This window comes from Falco rusticolus, chromosome 7, assembly GCF_015220075.1.
Source record: "Falco rusticolus isolate bFalRus1 chromosome 7, bFalRus1.pri, whole genome shotgun sequence".
Taxonomy (NCBI): Eukaryota; Metazoa; Chordata; class Aves; order Falconiformes; family Falconidae; genus Falco; species Falco rusticolus.
Genome location: NC_051193.1, coordinates 72,123,334 through 72,141,028, shown reverse-complemented (window position 1 = coordinate 72,141,028; position 17,695 = coordinate 72,123,334). Strand labels below are relative to the sequence as shown.

General features: G+C 43.5%; 1 protein-coding gene across 3 annotated transcripts in view; it reads left to right on the top strand.

Annotated features, from left to right (window-relative positions):
* RPAP1 (RNA polymerase II associated protein 1) overlaps nucleotides 1-17,354 on the top strand; it is a 40,226-nt gene extending 22,872 nt beyond the window's left edge. For all 3 annotated transcript variants that reach the window (XM_037394331.1, XM_037394332.1, XM_037394333.1), the window contains 13 exons: nucleotides 535-669; nucleotides 845-1,024; nucleotides 3,002-3,159; nucleotides 4,485-4,664; nucleotides 5,443-5,644; nucleotides 7,523-7,632; nucleotides 9,489-9,684; nucleotides 10,597-10,746; nucleotides 11,213-11,355; nucleotides 12,788-13,592; nucleotides 14,725-14,901; nucleotides 15,581-15,637; nucleotides 16,412-17,354. In XM_037394331.1, the coding sequence (XP_037250228.1) occupies nucleotides 535-669; nucleotides 845-1,024; nucleotides 3,002-3,159; nucleotides 4,485-4,664; nucleotides 5,443-5,644; nucleotides 7,523-7,632; nucleotides 9,489-9,684; nucleotides 10,597-10,746; nucleotides 11,213-11,355; nucleotides 12,788-13,592; nucleotides 14,725-14,901; nucleotides 15,581-15,637; nucleotides 16,412-16,567 (2,649 nt within the window). In that variant the 3' untranslated portion in view covers nucleotides 16,568-17,354. The remainder of the gene's footprint in view (nucleotides 1-534; nucleotides 670-844; nucleotides 1,025-3,001; nucleotides 3,160-4,484; nucleotides 4,665-5,442; nucleotides 5,645-7,522; nucleotides 7,633-9,488; nucleotides 9,685-10,596; nucleotides 10,747-11,212; nucleotides 11,356-12,787; nucleotides 13,593-14,724; nucleotides 14,902-15,580; nucleotides 15,638-16,411) is intronic.
* Nucleotides 17,355-17,695: the final 341 nt, after the last annotated feature.

The following is a 17,695-nucleotide window of genomic DNA, read 5'->3' as shown; positions in this document are numbered from 1 at the left end:
CTCTGTGAACCATAAAATAAAAACCACATCATCTCTCTGCATCTCTTTTCCTACTGCAAAATAGGAATTTGTGTCTGTTCTCTGCTTCTGTCAGCTCTTCTCTGACGTGACAGGTACTATTAGACAGAGTGCTGTTAGCTGTGGGTGGTGTCTAGCCAAGATGATTCAAGGGGAGCTAGAGAACCTTTGTCAGCCACATTAGGTTTTAGTAGTCTTTTTATGGGGAAAGTTATTTTCCTATTCCCTGTTACAGTTTCATACTCTGGAAGACACAAGTGTCCAAACCCCACCAGTGGTCTGACTTAGAACAGAAGTTTAGTTGTTCTGCTCTCTTGAGCTAACTCTTGCTCGTTTGCTAGCATACTGGCAAATCTGCAGAAACTTACCTCTTTGTTTTCCCACTGGTAATTTTAAAACTCTTTCTGCAGAAGATGTAATAGAATCTTCTTTTGTCTTCCAGCAACTGCAGTTCAGAGGGCAATTGTTGAGAGCATAATGGAAATTTTTTTACTTTATTTTTTTTTTTACTTTCAGGGACTTTTGAAGACACGAATCCAGCACCGGCTGAGGTACATCCTGGAGGTGGTACGACCTGTTCCGACAGTAGTCCTGGATATACTGCACATCCTCACTCACATAGCAAGGCACTCTTCTGAAGCATGCAGCCAGGTAAGTCTCCCCTTGTACAGGAGCTGGAGGATGATAGAAGAATGTTTGAAAAAGGGAAGAAAGAAGCAGGTAAAGTTATGGCAAGGAGATCAGACTTGTGTGTTTTGAATGCCTTCTGCATGTCTGCATAATTGCATACCTTTAGTTATTTGTGCTGCTTGCTATTTCTCTGTAGCTGCTTGACTGTCCTCGGTTGATTGAGACCATTGTCAGGGAATTTCTCCCTACTCAGTGGGATCCCCAAGTGGCTGAACCAGGGTGTTTACTCACCAGCCTCCATGGAGTTGCTTGTGCCACTGCTATGAAGTTCATCAGAGTGTTGGCATCTGGAGGCCGAAATGCAACAGCCAGGCTGGTGAGTGAATCTCAGAAGAGCTTTTCTGATTGCAAAGGCCTTAGTTCTCTATGACTTACTTTCTAAGTAAAGATAGAAGATTAATTCCAGGGACTCTGAGCTGAAGCGGAAATAATCACTATGAAGAAGGCACATATGTGTGTTTTGAAGGAGTTGGGGGTGTCATAATAATGATGCTTTCTGCTGTGTACCAGTAGAAGAGCTGTCTTAAGCTTGTTTCTGCTTTTTTTTGTTTTACATAGTGCAGTTATGCAAAATGACGCAGCCCAGCTCAGTGATAGTTGACCAACAGCAGATGGTTAGAGCACACACTGGTGTGTGGTGCTCTGTATGCTCCCGTGTTCCAGTGGTAGGCAGCTTAGGACTTCATAAACCAGAGATTCAATCACTACCCTTGTGTTTTACAACCCTGGTTGAACTTCCCTGCCATTAATTTGTCTTAATAACTCTGAGGTCATTTATCAGTATTTCCAGTTCCTCTTACCTACTTCTGGATAGGTTTTCTACTTCAGAGATAATTGCGTTCACTCATATAGGTCATCACACTGGTGCTATAAATGCGTAACATCTACCAAGAGCAGCACCCATCAATGGACACCTTGGGGGTTTTGGTTCAGTGTTGTTAACAGCATCTAATAAATTGCCATGCGGGAAATGGCTAACATCAGCAGAACACCGGTCTGTGCTATAAAATAAATAGAATAATGTGCTGATAATGGATAGTGGGATATTTAAAGACTGTAAGTGGTGCTAGGAACATAATAGAAAGTCTGTGAATTTTACTCCGTTTCAGGCTTTGTGTACTCCAGGTATTTCGAGGCATGCAAGGGTTGCTTACAAGGTTCCTGCCACTCAGGCTTTGGTTCTGTTGCACTCTCGTTACGGCTTGTTAGAGGCACTTAAACATGGGAATGGAGGATGATAATAAAAAACTAAATCAAAATCATCAATGTAGGAATTTATTCTAGCTAACAACAAAATTCTTCCATCCTCCTCCACTGGAAGTAAATTTGACTTTGCTCTCTGTTCTGTAGGAGGGGTGTCAAAATTCATAGTTTGATTCATCAGCTCCTTTGCTGCTGTGCATTGATTCCCCTACAAGATGTCTCTAAAGCATTTGAATTTTAAATTATCTATAATATGTCCTTGTGTTGTGAAAAGTCATTGTTATCTCACTTGTTTAGACAGAGCACATGCAAGCTTTTGTATGTGTGGGAGAGGGAAAGAGAAGCTCTTTTTTATGGTTAAGCAAAAATACGCAGTTGTTGGGGAGGATAAAAATTATTTCTAGACCACTGCAAATGAGTCATGTCATGCTTAATTCAGTACTAAAATAACCTCAGAACATTTCCAAGGCATCAAAATTCTATAATCTTATAAAAGTAATAGACAGGAAGTACCCTTCTTATAAAGTAAACACAGAATCATAGAAAGATTTAGCTTGTAGGACCTCTGAAAACCATTTAGTATGACCTGCCAAAAAGAATATCAGCATCAGTTCAGTACTTTAGTATACAGTGTTTTTCATAAGCATATCTTTACAGGGAATCCTGACTAATAGTTCTGTTTATGACGACTAAAAGAAGGATAGTATGTATTTTTTACAAATCAGTTAAAGGCTGCAGAGAGCATCCAAAACAAGTGTGTGTGTGGCTAGACAAACCTCTGTCAGGAATGATTTAGGTGTAGTTGACTTGTGTTAGGAACGGATTAGGTAAAACCTGGCATCCCTTCCAGGAATGCTTCTCTCTTAATAGCCATTGATTATTTATTGATCCTTTGTAGTATGTTCCTTAAGATTACCCAAAATAAAGACAGATTTGAACAGTGCAAGAGGAGTTTAGAATGAGCTCTACTGAAATCTGCAGCTCTTCTGGTGTGTCAGAGTAATGAGATAACGATGCATGCAACTCATGTCTCTTATCCCTTTGTCTTTTTTTTGTTCATCCTTTTCTTTTTTGTTTGTTTGTTTTACAGCTTAACACATTTGAAATGAAAAGTCGGTTAAGCCGATTTATAGCTGAAGACCCACTGGATCTGCCCCTGCCGAGGGAAGAAGCCATCAGGCTAAGCACCGAAGCCTTCCGGCTGTGGGCTGTGGCTGCTGGCTACGGTCAGGCCTGCGATCTCTACAGGTACAGCCAGATCTGGACAGCTGGGGGTGGAGGGGGCACGACAGAGAAAACGGACGGAGGGGCAGATAGAGGGATCTCCAGGCTCAGGCTCAGTCTTTACTTTCGGGGAGTCTTACCTCCCTTTCTCTGGCCTCCTACAGTAAACCTCACATTTTCTAAAGGTATTGTCTTTTTTGTGGTTGTTCTTTATCTCCTGTGTTTTAAGTACTGCTATTTTGGTATTTCTCTTCTGTGCTGTAGGAGATCACCCTAACTTTTTAGGGCTGCATCTTTCTCCCCTGGAAAGCATGAATAATCTGTGCTTGTGTAACATCAAGATGCATAGTTTGCAGCACCCCTAGGATTGAATCTGATGATCTAAGGGCAGTCTGTAGGCAGCAGTCACCAGCATGCATGCTAAGTGTGGCAGACTGATGCAGACAGACTGCATACTGCATTGACTTTCAGGTCAGTTCAAGTTCTTGTGCTTGACTGTCGAGGTTGGCACTGGGATAAGTCTGACCTGCCTCAAGCATTGAGTCCTCTTTCTGTTATTACACTGACTTGGAAGCACTGAGGTGGCTGTGGAGTTCCGCTGAAGAGCAGTAGAAGGGAGACCAGTGTTAAGTTTCAGAATGGAGATTCTCTCTCTGTAACAGAATTTTGTTTTCTCCAGGCCAGTCAGGTTTATTGGTTAATAAAAAGTAAAAACTGTATATAATTTTTTAGCACTGCAAATAACGTTGAGGAAAGAGAAGCAGCAGAAAATTCTTTAAATTTGCATGATTGTAACTGTGGATACTTCGACTGAATATTTGAGAACTAGGCAAACAAGAATAATAGTAGTTTTTCCAAGAAGTTACTGCAGTGCTTGGAGGCAGAGTATTAGGTAGGTCCCATTCAGATGAATTTGGAATGACAGTGTTCTTTCTTTGTCATCTTTTTTCCATGTCTGTTTATTTTTGTTATTTTGGTGGTAGTGATCATTCTCATAATCTCATTTTCGCAACTGTTAAAATATTTGATGGAAGGATGTAAAGAAGATAGGGCCAGGTTCTTCCAGTGGTATGAAGTGAAAGTACAAGAAGCAATGGGCACAAATGGCAATACAGGAAATTTCACTTAAGTGCAAGAAAAATTTTTTTACTGGGAAGCAGTCAAACAAACACTGGAGCAGGTTGTACAGGAAGATTGTGGACTCTCCATCCTTGAAGATGTCAGAAGTCCAACTGGACATGTTCCTGGGCAAACTTGCTCTAGCTGACGTGGTTTGAGCAGGGAGTTGAACTATAGATGATCTCCAGAGACCCTTTCCAACCTCATGTATTCTGTGATTCGTACTATAGGGATCTCTACCCTGTGCTGGTGAGGATACTGCAGTCCCTGCCTGAATTGATCAGCACTTGCTGTGGGAAGAGCCCTATGATTGAGTTGTCTGTCCAGAGAGCTACGGCAGTAGTTACTCTGCTGATACAAGTGACACAAACAGCAGCCTACACAGCGGAGCTGCAGGCCAAGCTGAGCAGGTAGGCCCTCTCTGTCACCAGTTCTGTGTATCTGAGTAGTTGGCATCCTGTTTTCCCTCTCTGGTTTGGAGACCTGGCTATCACTTTCTCCCTCCTGCCACCCCTGCTTCCTTTTGGATGGTTTACTGCCCCACGTCCCCCTGCATGGTGGGGTGCGTTCCCTCTGACACAAGGTCATAAGCAGTATCTAGTCTGACATCTGTGTGCCTGCTAGCATGGTAAGAGGCAGGAGTAAAAATCTGCATTCAGCTATGGGGCAGAAGGGCAGTGGTTGCCAAACGCTCTGCTGAAAGGAGCTAGGAAGCGACTTTGACCTTCCCTTTGGGGAGAAGAAAGTCATGTCCCTGAGGTCTGGAGGGAACAACCTCTCTGCAGAGACTGAGGTAGGTCAAGATTAAAAGGTGGTTGGGTTTGGTAGACATCAAAGCAGTAGAATTTGCTGAAGACACAGGTACTTTTTGTGGTGAAAAGCAAGAAACTCTTTAAACAAAGCTGGATACCAAGGTAGTGTGTTTGGTGAAACTAGAGCGTAGTTCAAGGACAGAGTAGTGCAGGTGAAGATACCTCAACTTTCATGAGCAGATTCTACATTTGTCCTTTCTGCCTAAATTGATTTGTAGGAATGTGCAAAGGCTTTTTTCCCCGTGGTGCTGTTGCTGGGTATCGCCTTCCAGATTTTGTGCAATTGGAGACCTTGCTGTTGAAAATGATTATTTAGAGAGACAGTTGTTTCTGAGATGTACTCACTATCCTGTGTCATTCTTCCATTGTGTTTCAGTAATAACTCAGAAGATACTGAACAGATTCTACCTCCTCCAGTAGCGTGGAATCAAGTGTCAGGCTTACAGCCCTTCCTTGAGACCAGTCTGAAAAAATTCCTCCAGGAGATATCCCAGGCAGAAACGTGGCTAACTCTCCAGCCTCTGGCCACAACTTACGTGATCTACTTAGGAGTTTATTACAGTGCTTGCAGCCAACAGGTAAGGCCTGAAAATACAGGTTGTCTTTTCATCTTACCAGAGTCAGCCGGTGTATTACCTCTGAAAATTAGAGGCAATGCTGAGAAAGACAGATGTTGAGGCATCTAGCTGAGGACTAGATTTTGTTTACCACAGCTCACATCTGGGCTGTGTGGCATTTAGCATCATAGATCATAAGTCTGCTGATCCTTCACATTAGCAGTGCCAAATATCACTGTCTTCCTTTCTTGTCTGTTCTTCCTGTGGGCTGCAGAGTCTTCAAGGTATGTGGTAGTGCTATGATTGTTGTGATTTACTGTAGGGACTTGAAGCATGAAGCAAATGTGACCTAATTTAGTCTGGCAGCCCTTTCTCCTCCCGGGCTAAATCAAGTTGCACATTTTTGCATTTGCTGTGGTATGGGAGCTTACATGTGGACAGCTGCGCTGCAACAATCTGTTTGGAAGATTCACATGGTCCATGCCATATGAACCTTGGATAGGAAACAATAAAGATAAACTTACTTGCTGCCCCACTGACATTTAAGGTCAAGTTCTGAAACCCAATTACAGTTGTAGTATGTGACCATCTTTTAAAGTGATGCTGTTGAAGAATAATGTCTTATACTTTAGCTACCTTAAAGATTCATGTTCTAAAGATAAATGCAATTTTCCTCTTTACTGCCCAACTGATGTGCCCGAGTTCTGACCTGGAAGAGCTGTCTTCAAGGTGCAGGAGTAATTTAATGGCTGTAGTTATTCCCGCTTCTGCAACTCCTCTGAAACTTGCCCAAAACAACTGAGTTTGTTAGTTGTGACTGGGGTGGAGAACGATAGTATCTTTTAAAGATGTCTTCAGTGCCCCACAGGTGGGTAGTACCCTTCACATGCTGTCGTTAGGTCCTGAGCATCAGAGAATCAGGATAACCAAGAGGTTAATATTACTTTTTAACCTTTATAGGTATTCCAGAAGAGTGGTTGGCAAAATAATTTTAAGTCTTTGAGCTATGAAATAATATTTTTTTTAATGCCACTTAAAAAGAAGTTCAATTGTCTACCTGTTGTTAGCTAATCTGATTTTAAAAAAGTAAAATCGTATGTAGCAAATTTGAATGGACGAGTGCAAAAACCAAAAATCAACTTGTAACTAGTGTATAGTAGGACCTTTTTAGAATATTTTTGTTAGACTACTAAAAACTAAAGTTAACATTTTCATGTAGATTTTACTGCTTTCTGGAGGGGGATTTCACCTGGGGGAAACTTTATGTCATGGAAATGAGTATTTCTGTGTCCTAAAGTAGCATTCTAATGAAGGGGAAAAATATGAAAAATTGCCAACATGTTCCTTCAAGCTGGAATACTGCTTACTAGAGTTGGAAGAATTCAGATGGTTCTCTAAAAGCCCCAGATCCTCCTCTGTGCTGTGTTCGTCCACAGTCATGCTTTGATGTCAATCACACTTTATACAGCTGGTATTTTTCTTTTAAGAATTTTTGTTTTGGAGAGCCTCATGGTGCCACTCTGCTTTCTCAAGGTAGTTCTGATCACCTTTGTGTCATCTTCAAGTTAAATAGAAAGATCAGCATGTATTAGCTACTTAGGGCAAGTTTTTATTTAGAGAATCTTGATCTCAAGGATCCCATACCTTCCAGCCAGTTAAGAAGTTTTGGCGATGTATTTTAATACTTGAGTGTGAGAACACCTTGAGATACCACTCTCACCTTCCACACTACCAACAGTGAGGCCAGCTCTAACCTAGAGCAGTACTACTCTGTAGATGATGTGGTCTGGCAAAAAGATAATAAACACAGAGAAAGCAATTAAATCAACTTGTCTTTTTGCCCTCACTGGAATGCCTTAATTCTCCATCTTTTCCTGTCTTTCTCCTTGTGTTCTGCAGCCATCAGTCAATCCAATTGACTGCTTAGAGGAACTGGAACGTTTGACTTCAGAGGTGCTGCAGCCCCTTCTCAGCCAGCCAGCCATACACAGCATGTGGGACTTGCTCAGGTGAAATTATTTCACTACTAAGATGCTGTTGCCAGAAGCTAAGGGAGCCTCCTCATTTCTCTACTGTACTGTGTGGCAGTTTCCCCCCTCCCATTTCTTTCCCCTGTACATATGTGCCCCATATGTGTGAATGAGAGTGCAGCAGGGCTCTGTCTACACCCTGCTTTGTCCTCTTTCCCCTCACAGCAAAAATCACAATGGCCACAGTGGTTCTCCAGTTCCTTCTTTCCTACTGGTGCTGCTGCAGGGTCTGCATCTCTGCCCTTCCATGTAGCTGTGTTTTTCGTATCAATTTCAGATTGATTTTAATCACTCTTGGCTTTGATTCTTCTTTGGTTTCACTTTTTTTTTAAAAAAAATTAACATCAGTTTGAGTCCCTCTTATATTGGGGAGGTGAGAGTGTGTGTTCATGTACCATTTACATGCTGTGTGTGATGCTGCATGTATAAAATAGTTTAAACCAGACTCTCGTCTTCAAGCTCCTGCAGAGCTTCACTAAAGCTTTGAAAGCCCCTACAGGAAAGCAAAAGGCCAGATCACAAACTGTTCTTTCAGACATTTGGATAACAAGCTTTTTCTCTGGCTCTGGGAACTGTTAAGCCCTGCAGATATTCTGTGTTTCTACTGTAGAAGGAGCCTCCCTACCGGCCTGTGATCGATCCTCGGGGAGGGGGACCCTGAAAGGCTTAACTTGTAGTCAGGGGGACATCTGGCTGCTGTTGAGAACATATAAGGGACGCTTGAAATCTTTGGGTTTAAGTGGTACTTGAACACTCAGCAGTCTGGCCCATGTTCTTTCATGCCTGAGAACTGAGGTTTTAAGCTCTTGGAACCAAAGCTTCTGACACGAGGGCATTCCATGGACCCTTCCTTTCCTGCCTGTCCTCAAGGTCTGAGACCAGGCGTTTGGTCAGGCTGTACAAGCCCATCAGCACGAGTTCTCCTAGGCTGTTCTTAACACTGGCTGGTAAAAATGAAGAGTCAGCTAATCTCTGCCTTAATGTTTTGGCAGTCTTGTCTAAATGTTCTGTGCAGAGTAGGGCCAGGAGTTCAGGGTACTTTGTGAGCCCCCAATGTGTTCATGCATCTCCTATGGTAATGCCAGTGCCAAGAAGAGCAGTGTGTTTAAAGAGTTAGTTCTCTGTCATAATGATGTGGAACTTTAACAGGATTTTCAAATTGCCCCATTACCATTGAGCAGCATGCTTATGGTCACTTTTCCTTGTAGTGACCTTGCTTGTACAGACATGGTATGTCTAGTGTGGGCCCCGCAAGTGCTGCTGGTATGACAAGTTCTAGTTTTGCATGTGGAGAATGAGCATGCATACGAAGAGTGGTATACACAGTCATGCTCGTGTGCATTAAAGCTAGGTTCTTTCTTTAGGCTTTAAAAATACGCATTTCACGAGTATGTAAGGGGCAGCATTTTTGCAATGTCAACTTAAGATACAAGCTGGCTTCTTGGCTTTGCCTGTCAATTTATTATGGAAATGTCTTGAGTAGGTGCGCAGCTTTATTAGCCTGGTTTACGTATGTACATGGGGAAGTGTGTATTTTTTTTAATCAAAGGCCCAATGCTTTCAAATGTTTGACATCAGAGATGCATCATTGCATCAGAATTTCTGCATGTCAGGAACAATTTAGCTGAAGATTAGAATTCATGATGGCTCACTGGCTTTGGCTCGTATGGCAGTAGTACGTACTTGACCAACTGATACTAGGTTTTTTTCTTGCACAATCTTTGGGGTTTCCATTTTACTGCAGTGTGACACAGTTTGGACAGTAACATTCCTACAAGATAATTCTTTAGTGGCATGAGTGCTTTTGACCTGACCCCTCGATCTTGTTTACACAGGCCATGTTCTGCTTTGTGCAACCCTCTGTCCTGTTCCCCTGCACCAGAATCTGTCTTCAGCATTGCATCTCTGAGTTGCACTGGAGGCAAACCTCCTCTGAGCCTGGTTGGCTCCAAGTCACCCTTCCCCTTCCTCACCGCCCTCCTATTTCTCATCAACAACGTCACTCACATTCACAAGGGCCTGACCAGCAAGGTGAGAATGGACTTTTTTACTGTAAATTCTAGGTGAATGATGATATATTTGTGAGAGAGGTTAGCATTTGTATCTTCCCAGGCTCAAGAGTGATGATAATAGGGCTATTAAAAAGGAATTTTTGTGTATTTTTGTTTTAAAAAATGTCAAAGTACTATAGAGCTAAATAAGCCCATTGTCGGAAACAGGTAAGATAATGATCCGAAAAAAATCTTCTTTCTTTGAATTCCAATATCCAGTTGACACTGGGAAGCTGGAATTATAGGGCAGGTGATGGATGATAATGACACTTAAAGGAGAAGTGTGAAAGAGCTGTTGTTTGGCTAAGCAAAATAAATAACTGTCAGAGGAGGAAAGGGATGGTTGAAGCATATATAATAAAGAAAAACTGGATAAAATTAAACAAAAAAATGAGTGCTACAGTGACTGAAGAGATTTCTTCCCACTTCTGGTTGTCCTGAAGTTTTGGAACGAGAGTCATGGAAGACTGCAAACTCTGAAGGGGAAATGGCAGAGCCCTAGAGAGATGGAGTACCTAGCATAAGCTTTCTCAAAGCTTTCCTCTGGCCCCTTATGTTGAATTAGCTGACCGGTTACTAGTAGGAGTGTCTGGTCAGATAAGAGAGAAACATCTTAAGCCGCTGGCCAGACTTCTGCCTTACACAGCATTAAGGAAAATGGTGGCATTGACTGTTGGTTGCCTGCAGTGGGGATGGTCATGGTGGATGCATGAGGCAGAAAAGCAGGGTTTTATCAGGTTGTTTTTAAATATCTCTTTTGAAGTAGCTGACAGGAATTCTCATGTGAGAAGGCAGGGGGTAGCGGGGGTAGGCCTTGGAGAGGGCTGTGTTTTACTTTCCTCTGAGCACAAACTCTTAGTAGTATTTCTCTCCATTTCTGATTCCTTTATAGTACAGCTCTGTGCTGGGCTTCAGAGGCTTGAAGGATTATCTGCATCAGAGCTGGCAGACCGGACCTCCCTCTGTAACTCCATCGTCTGCGTGGATCCTGCGCCATGAATATCACCTGCAGTACTTTGTGTTAGCCTTGGCTCAGAGAATGGTATTGCTATTAGTTCTTTCATTTCCTTCACCCAAGGAATTGACTTCATCCTGGCCTCTCCAACTCAGTGTGTCAGACTGGAAACCGATCTTTGCATCAATGTTCTTTTTGATATCTGACTTATGTCTGTTGACTTTCCGGCTGTCTTTTTATGCCCCACTAACAAATAGTATCTTTATAATTACTGATGTGGGGATTTAGATCCAAAGTACTTTGAATGGCACAATTATATTTTTGCCTGTCTTTGGGCTAGAGTGAGAACAAAGTTTTCAAATGTGCTGCTAAAAAAAGATGTCCGGCTGCCTAAGACGGTCGGGGGAAGCAGAATGATCTCAGTAAGAATGTTGACAGTTCTTGCAGTCTGCCTCAGTCTCTCACTTTCCAGTGAGATCTGGCTCAGTTGATCTTCCTGCCCTCGTTGGCAGATGATACAGTGCTTTAATCTGTTGTTTTGTTTCCCGTACAGGCAGGCACTTGTCCGGATTACGCCCAGCATGCCTCACTCCATCACTGTGTTGCCATGGCGTTGCTAAGCCGTTTGTTGCCAGGGAGTGAGCATCTGGTTTATGGGGTCCTACTGGATCTTGCCTTTAATCCAGAGTTTCTTCCGTAAGCTTTGCATTTTTTCCTTTCTGTAGTCTGGTACGTGGGAAAACTGAAAAAGTACATGTTGGCACTGCAGTTTTGTCATCGTTTTTGGCCTTTGGTAGGGCCTGTATTCAAACTTTACTCGCTGGCATGTTCTCCAGTCACAGAGCCTTCTAATCAGATGAGCAGTCCGATTTGTTTCCGATGTATCAATGTTGAGAAATGTGACCAGTTTCTTTTGATCTCTGTGGCAAGAGTCCTGTGTATTCCTGATAGAACTAATTCTCCCAAAGGTCCAGCATCTGCTGTCCTGGGAGCAGTAAGTCTAGAAAATACATGGGAGTTTGACATAGCCTGAAAATGTTATTAAATCTAACTCAAACCCTTATTATACAAGTTCTCATGCAACTTTTTGCTGATTCAACAACTGTGGTGTCTTCCACCTTGCATGGAAGAAAGGTGGAAGAAATCATGACCATCTCAAATACGAAGCCTCCCATGTCTGACCAAGAAAATGGTAGCAGATTATTTTGTTCATCACAATCTCTTTGAAATTTGCCATGGTGCCTCCCTGTAGGAGGTTGGACCAAGGTGCTGAAAGGAGGTACTGTAGTTTTCCAGAAAGAAGGAAGGTTTGTGAGTGGGCTTGTTTCTTTGTTTGGGTTGTGGTGGCTTGGAGGTGTGTGTTTTTGTAGGGTTTTTTTTTGTTTTACAAATACCTGCTGAAGAGCTACCATTTTGTGAGAATTTGACAGGTGGTCTGAGATCATGGTATATGGATTTGACAAACACCCCCCCACCACAATTAGTAGCTGCAAAGCTGCTATTTCGGCAATTGTCTTATTGATTCATGTAGGCCTTATAATATGTGGATTTTCAACCTGGCACCCTGACAGCTGTGTTGGAAAGTAGACTGTCTCTCTGGAAGAGGGGTTGCAGCCCCCACACCAGACTGCTGGAGTTGTGTGAAGGTTTTTCATGGCAAGGCCTTAGCGTTGCTAATTCCAAATGTAGTTCTGTAAATTTCCTGTAAGTACCAAGACAGCTGATGCCTTACAGGCATTCAGTAATATCATAGCTGAATGCTGTCAGAAGTCTTGTGCTGTGCGTATACCAGGGGTCCTCAAACTACGGCCTGCAGGCCCGATACGGCCCCCCAGGGTCCTCAATCCAGCCCCCAGTATTTACAGAACTCCCCTGCCCCCCCGCCCCCTCCCCACTGAATGTTGGGGGGGAACCAAGCAGCCACAGATGACTGCCTGCCACTTCCTCTGCGCACCGGCCCCCTATTTAAAAAGTTTGAGGACCCCTGGTGTATACTGTTCTCCCTGATCCAGGAAGGTTGTAGAGATTAATTTCTGTGGTGTTTTGTTTGTTGGTGTTTTGGTGGTTTTTTGTTGGGTTTTTTTTTTTCCTTTCTTTTCTTAAGCTGGTGTTTGTCTTCATCTTGCAGTGAAGGGAAAGCTGGAGGGCCAGAAGCAGCTGACTTCTCTGATATCCTGCATCTAGGTACCAGTGCCAAACTGGCACAGCCTGGCTCTGCAGCAGCATTTTTTTCAAAGGCTACTCGTGGTGCCCTGCTGAGAGAATCGTACCAGAATCTGCCTTTGATCCGCTCCTGCTACCTTTCTCATTTTGTCCACTTGCAGCATACCCTTAAGCGTTCCCAAGCATCCTATCGAGGACAGAATTACCTCATCCAGTCACTGCTGCTTCCTGAGGCCAAAGGGCCCATCCTGCCTTCAGACTGGCCGTTCTTTCCGCTTATCAGCCTCTACAACAAAGTGACTAACACAGAGACACCTGGGGCTGTACTGAACTCTCTCCCACTTGATCTTGTCAACATTGTGACCTGGAACCTGCAGTGGGTCTTGCTGCTAGAAACCTGGCGTGCTAAAACGCTTCAGAGCATCCCTACTGCTGCCAAACTTGCACGGCTTATGTGTGTCTTCCTCACAGGCAATGACCTCTTTCTAGAAGCACCGGTCCACCACTACACAGCTGCTCTTCTCTCTGTATATTGCCACCCCAAGGAATTGGACTCCCTGGACTTGGATGCTCCTCTTCCTGGTTTGGTGTCCTTCTATGATCTTTATATAAGTCTCCTGGAGCAGTTTGAAGGTGTCTCCTTTGGAGATCCACTCTTTGGAGTCTTTGTTCTTCTACCTCTACAGAAGCGTTTCAGTGTTCATCTGCGTCTCTCTGTTTTTGGGGAGCACACAAGTATCCTGCAGGCGCTGGGAGTGCCGCTCCAGCAGGTAATCCTGGCTTATGGTAGTTGCCTGTTACTGCGTATTTCTGGGTTACTGCGTTCTTGCCTGTGTTTTCTGCAACTTTGGAGAGGAGTTGGGCATCCTCCTAGCAATTCCCCTTCTTCCTCATCCTTCATTGTCCAGTAGAATTAGCATGCTTTCTTTGCTTAGAAGCTTTTTTTTCTCTCTGAAGAAAGTGCAATGCATGGAATGTAAAATAGAATAGGAATGGATAGCAACATTCTTTAGATTTAGGGCTGTGACAGCAGTGTATATGGGGTTTTTTGTTGTTTTGGGGTTTTTTTGATTGATCGTAAGCCTGAATAACAGAGTCCAGCTCCTGTATATGTGCAGACCCTTGTACAATAATCATAATAATTTTCAGAAACCTGTTAACTTTGTTTTGAGAGCAGATAGTGTGTATATGTGGAGGGCAGGAGCTGTGAAATGGTTCAGACTTCAGTGGAAACTGTCCCACACCCTGCTTGGCCTAACGATTGAGAACCTTCTTCTCATTTATAGCCTGTATGTACGAAGGGCTAGTCTGCACCCCATGCTCTTCTGCCAGCAGTTACCTTCCCCTTAAATGAGTCTTTGCTCAGCTTAGGTTCAAAAAAAGGTTCAACTTGGTGAGAACCTTTTCGTTGCCCAATGCATGAACAAGCAGTCATTTTCCCTCTCAACCACGTTTCCACGTTTAGGGGTGCTGGAGTTGCACTTTGCTGGGTAACTCAACAAGAAAATCTGATCTGTCAAGTGCAGGACTGTGTTTCTTTTGAATGAGCAGAGCACAAGAGATGGAATTTAGCTGTGCTATTGAAAGTAGTCTGTCTCCTTATTTTGAAACCACTCTTCTTACCTGAGCTAAAATACAATGCCTGTGATTTAACCAGTAAAACACCTCTCCAGAAAGCTGAAGAGGTCTTGAGGATGATTTGTCAAAGGCTTGTCTCGTTAGCCAGCGTGGGCAGTAACAGCTCTGCTCCAAGCAGAGGGTTCTGCCACTGAGGTACATCGTGTTATATAGGAGCGCACGCACAAACAGCTCGGGAAGGGCACCATAAAGTCCTGAACTTCCCCTCACTACTTAGACCCTGAAAAAAAGTTGTGATGTTGCCTCTGGGTGGGTTTCTTGCAGTTTCCTGTGCCGCTGGAGCGATACACTTCACCTCCTGAGGATAACCTGAACCTTCTGCGACTCTACTTCCGAACACTGGTCACTGGTGCACTGCGCCACACCTGGTGCCCTGTTCTTTACGTGGTGGCTGTGGCTCACGTGAACAGCTTTATTTTCTCCCAGGACAGCGTGACACAGGTAGGTAATGATAGCAGAGTCTCAGGGCTGGAAGCTTTGGGTTTTGCATCTGCTTTTCCCAAAGTTCAGTGTGGCTTGCTGTGAATCACTGACTCTGGGCTTGAAAACGTTGTGAGCAAATGTTTTTCTTTGGTCAGCTGAGTATCCACATATGAGATGAGGACAGCACCTCTTGTTCATTATACCCTAAAGCACTTGCATTAGTGTTAGTCAATCCTAAACTTTTGAAGTTGATAACTATATGGACTATAGTGCAGGCCTGGGGGGGAATAGTGAAGCAGAGAGGATGAGGAAGCTGATCAGGCAGAAAGAGCTTGTAATAGTTTTAGCCTCTGCCTGGGGTAATCTTAAGGTGCAGAGTACTCTTTCTTTTCACTTTGCTTGAATAACCAAGCAGAAGCCCTCCCATGGCCTTGGGGCCTCTAGCAGTGGTTACTCCTGCTAATGTTTCCCCTCTGATCTACAGTTCTACCTGAAAGTTGTGAAGCCAGCAGAGTTTCAGGTTAGGAGAAGGGGGAGAGGCAGGATCCAGGCTTTAGCCATCTCAAGCCCTTTCTGATGGAACAAGATGCTCTTTGGAGCATCATCATAATGAGCAAAGCATCCTCCTGGAGGATGTACGCCTGTGGGCAAAGGTGGCACTGCATCATGTTAAGCAAAGTACATGTTTTGTTCCCAGGAGACAGATGCGGCTCGGAAAAGCATGCTGAGAAAGACGTGGCTGTTGGTGGATGAGGTAGGATCTGTAAGGTTCAGTCTGTGCCACTGGGTCTTAAGTTTTTCCGGCATGGTATTCTTACAGATTTACCTTTGGCTTTTGAAATTTGTGTTTAACCTCCTTGCTAATTTGAGAATGGGAGAAGATTAGCAGCAGGATTTTGACCTGTGATGGCTATAAATACTGTTGTCCAGGTCTTTCAGTAACTGAACTCAAAACAGAGCCCATTGGAGCCCAGATGAATCTCCTGTACTGTATTTCTGTGCCTCTTGCCCAAACAGCACTATATCTGGACAGTTGAGGGGTCCTAGAGGGATGATTCCAGCACAACTATGAATAGGTGGCCAGCAGTGATCTTCTTTGACTCTTAGTTGGATGATTCCCTCAAAAAGGACAAAACAGATTTAAGGTTTCTCCCTTTCTCAGGAAGCTTGCCAAAGTTCATCATTGTGTGACAGAGCTGTGTCATTTGGCCCTTCATGTTTAGCATCCAGGGTAACTTCTTAGATCCCACTCAAAAGCCTGTTTGGGCTTTGGCCAGAAGTCTTTTTGAGGGGTTGTTGAGGAGACAGTGGAGTTGTGTTCATAAGAGGAATCCTCACGCAAATCGAAACTGAATTCTCTTGGAAGAAACACACTTTTTATAGTCTTCAGTAGAAGAGCTATGCACTTAAATATGTTGGGCATGGTGGGATTGTACCATCTGGCAGGGTGCTATGTTGTGTTGGAGACAGGGTGGAAAAGAACAGATTCTTTTCAGATGTGTTTAATGGCTGCTGCTTCTTTCCTCAGACCTTGAAAAAGCACCTGCTCTTCTACAGAATGCTGAATGCAGAGAGCCCTTTGGGATTTGACCTTTACGAGCAGCTCCCTCCCATGAGACTGAAGTACCTGCAGATGGTGACACAGAAAGAAAACAAGGAGAGTGCACCAGCACTAGTCTCATAGCAAAACACTTGTGCAAGAAAAGGGCCAAGGTGAAGAAAGCAAGAGCTCAGTTTATGCTTCACTGACGAAACCATGTGCGTTTTGGAGAGTTTCAGTGTCTTACCTGGACATTCTTGACGCCTTTGCAAAGTGAAGCACTAGCAGAATGCTCCCAAGCCCTGCAGAACAATACACGTCTTCTCAAGATACGACAGACAATAAGTGTGTGTAGCCTCTCTGTGATGAGCGCTGGAGCATTTTCCTCCATTCTCTTTCAGGTTGTTCTGCTGCTCCCTGGAGAAGGTGAGAATGTGTCTCAAAGGCACTGGAGTGTTGAATAAACTGAAGGAAGTGGAAAAGCTATTTTGTTCAGTCAGGCTGGAGACTGTGGGTTCTCAAGATGGTGTCTGTCTTCCCCAGATCTTTCCATTGCTTTTTTTTGTACCCTGAATTTTGAATGATTCTTTCCTCACACCATCCCCTGCAAATAAAATGACAATACAACAGGGAAGAAGCTGATCCCGAGAGCTCTTTTAAATATATATATACACACACACACACACATACAAGCAGTTTCTCCAGGACAGCGTTCTTGTGCACACAACCAGTCACACAGATGTATTGTGTCAGACCTCTTAAGAAATTATAGTTTCTAATCCAGTAGTACAAACACTGGATATCCTCCCTTGTCTGTCTTGGATTGTCTCTAAACTGCTTTCTTTTCTCCGTTAATGTTAGATGTGTAATAAGATCAAAAATACTTTCTTTGTAGGGCAGGATTCTTACCAGTAACCACTCCCCATTACAGAAAAAAACCCCACCACAGTATCTGCTTGTTTAGCTAGAATATGTGTTGGTTGCCCTCTGAGGAGAATGTAATTTAAATTTTCAAGTGGCATTTCTAAGCTTAAACCTGATTTTAAAAGTTCCCAATTTGATCCCACTCCCACATCCAAATTCTGTATTGCAGTCTCAGTCAGAAGGGCTACAAGTATAGTGCCCTAAAAGATGCATCACAAGTGCCAGGTCAAGTCCAGAACTTATTCTAGGTATGATCTCACTGTGTGGTTTGTTTATATCCAATAATTTTTGCAGAACTAAGGTCACACTGGCAGGCTTTTGTTTGGAGAACTTAGTTTTATGAACAAA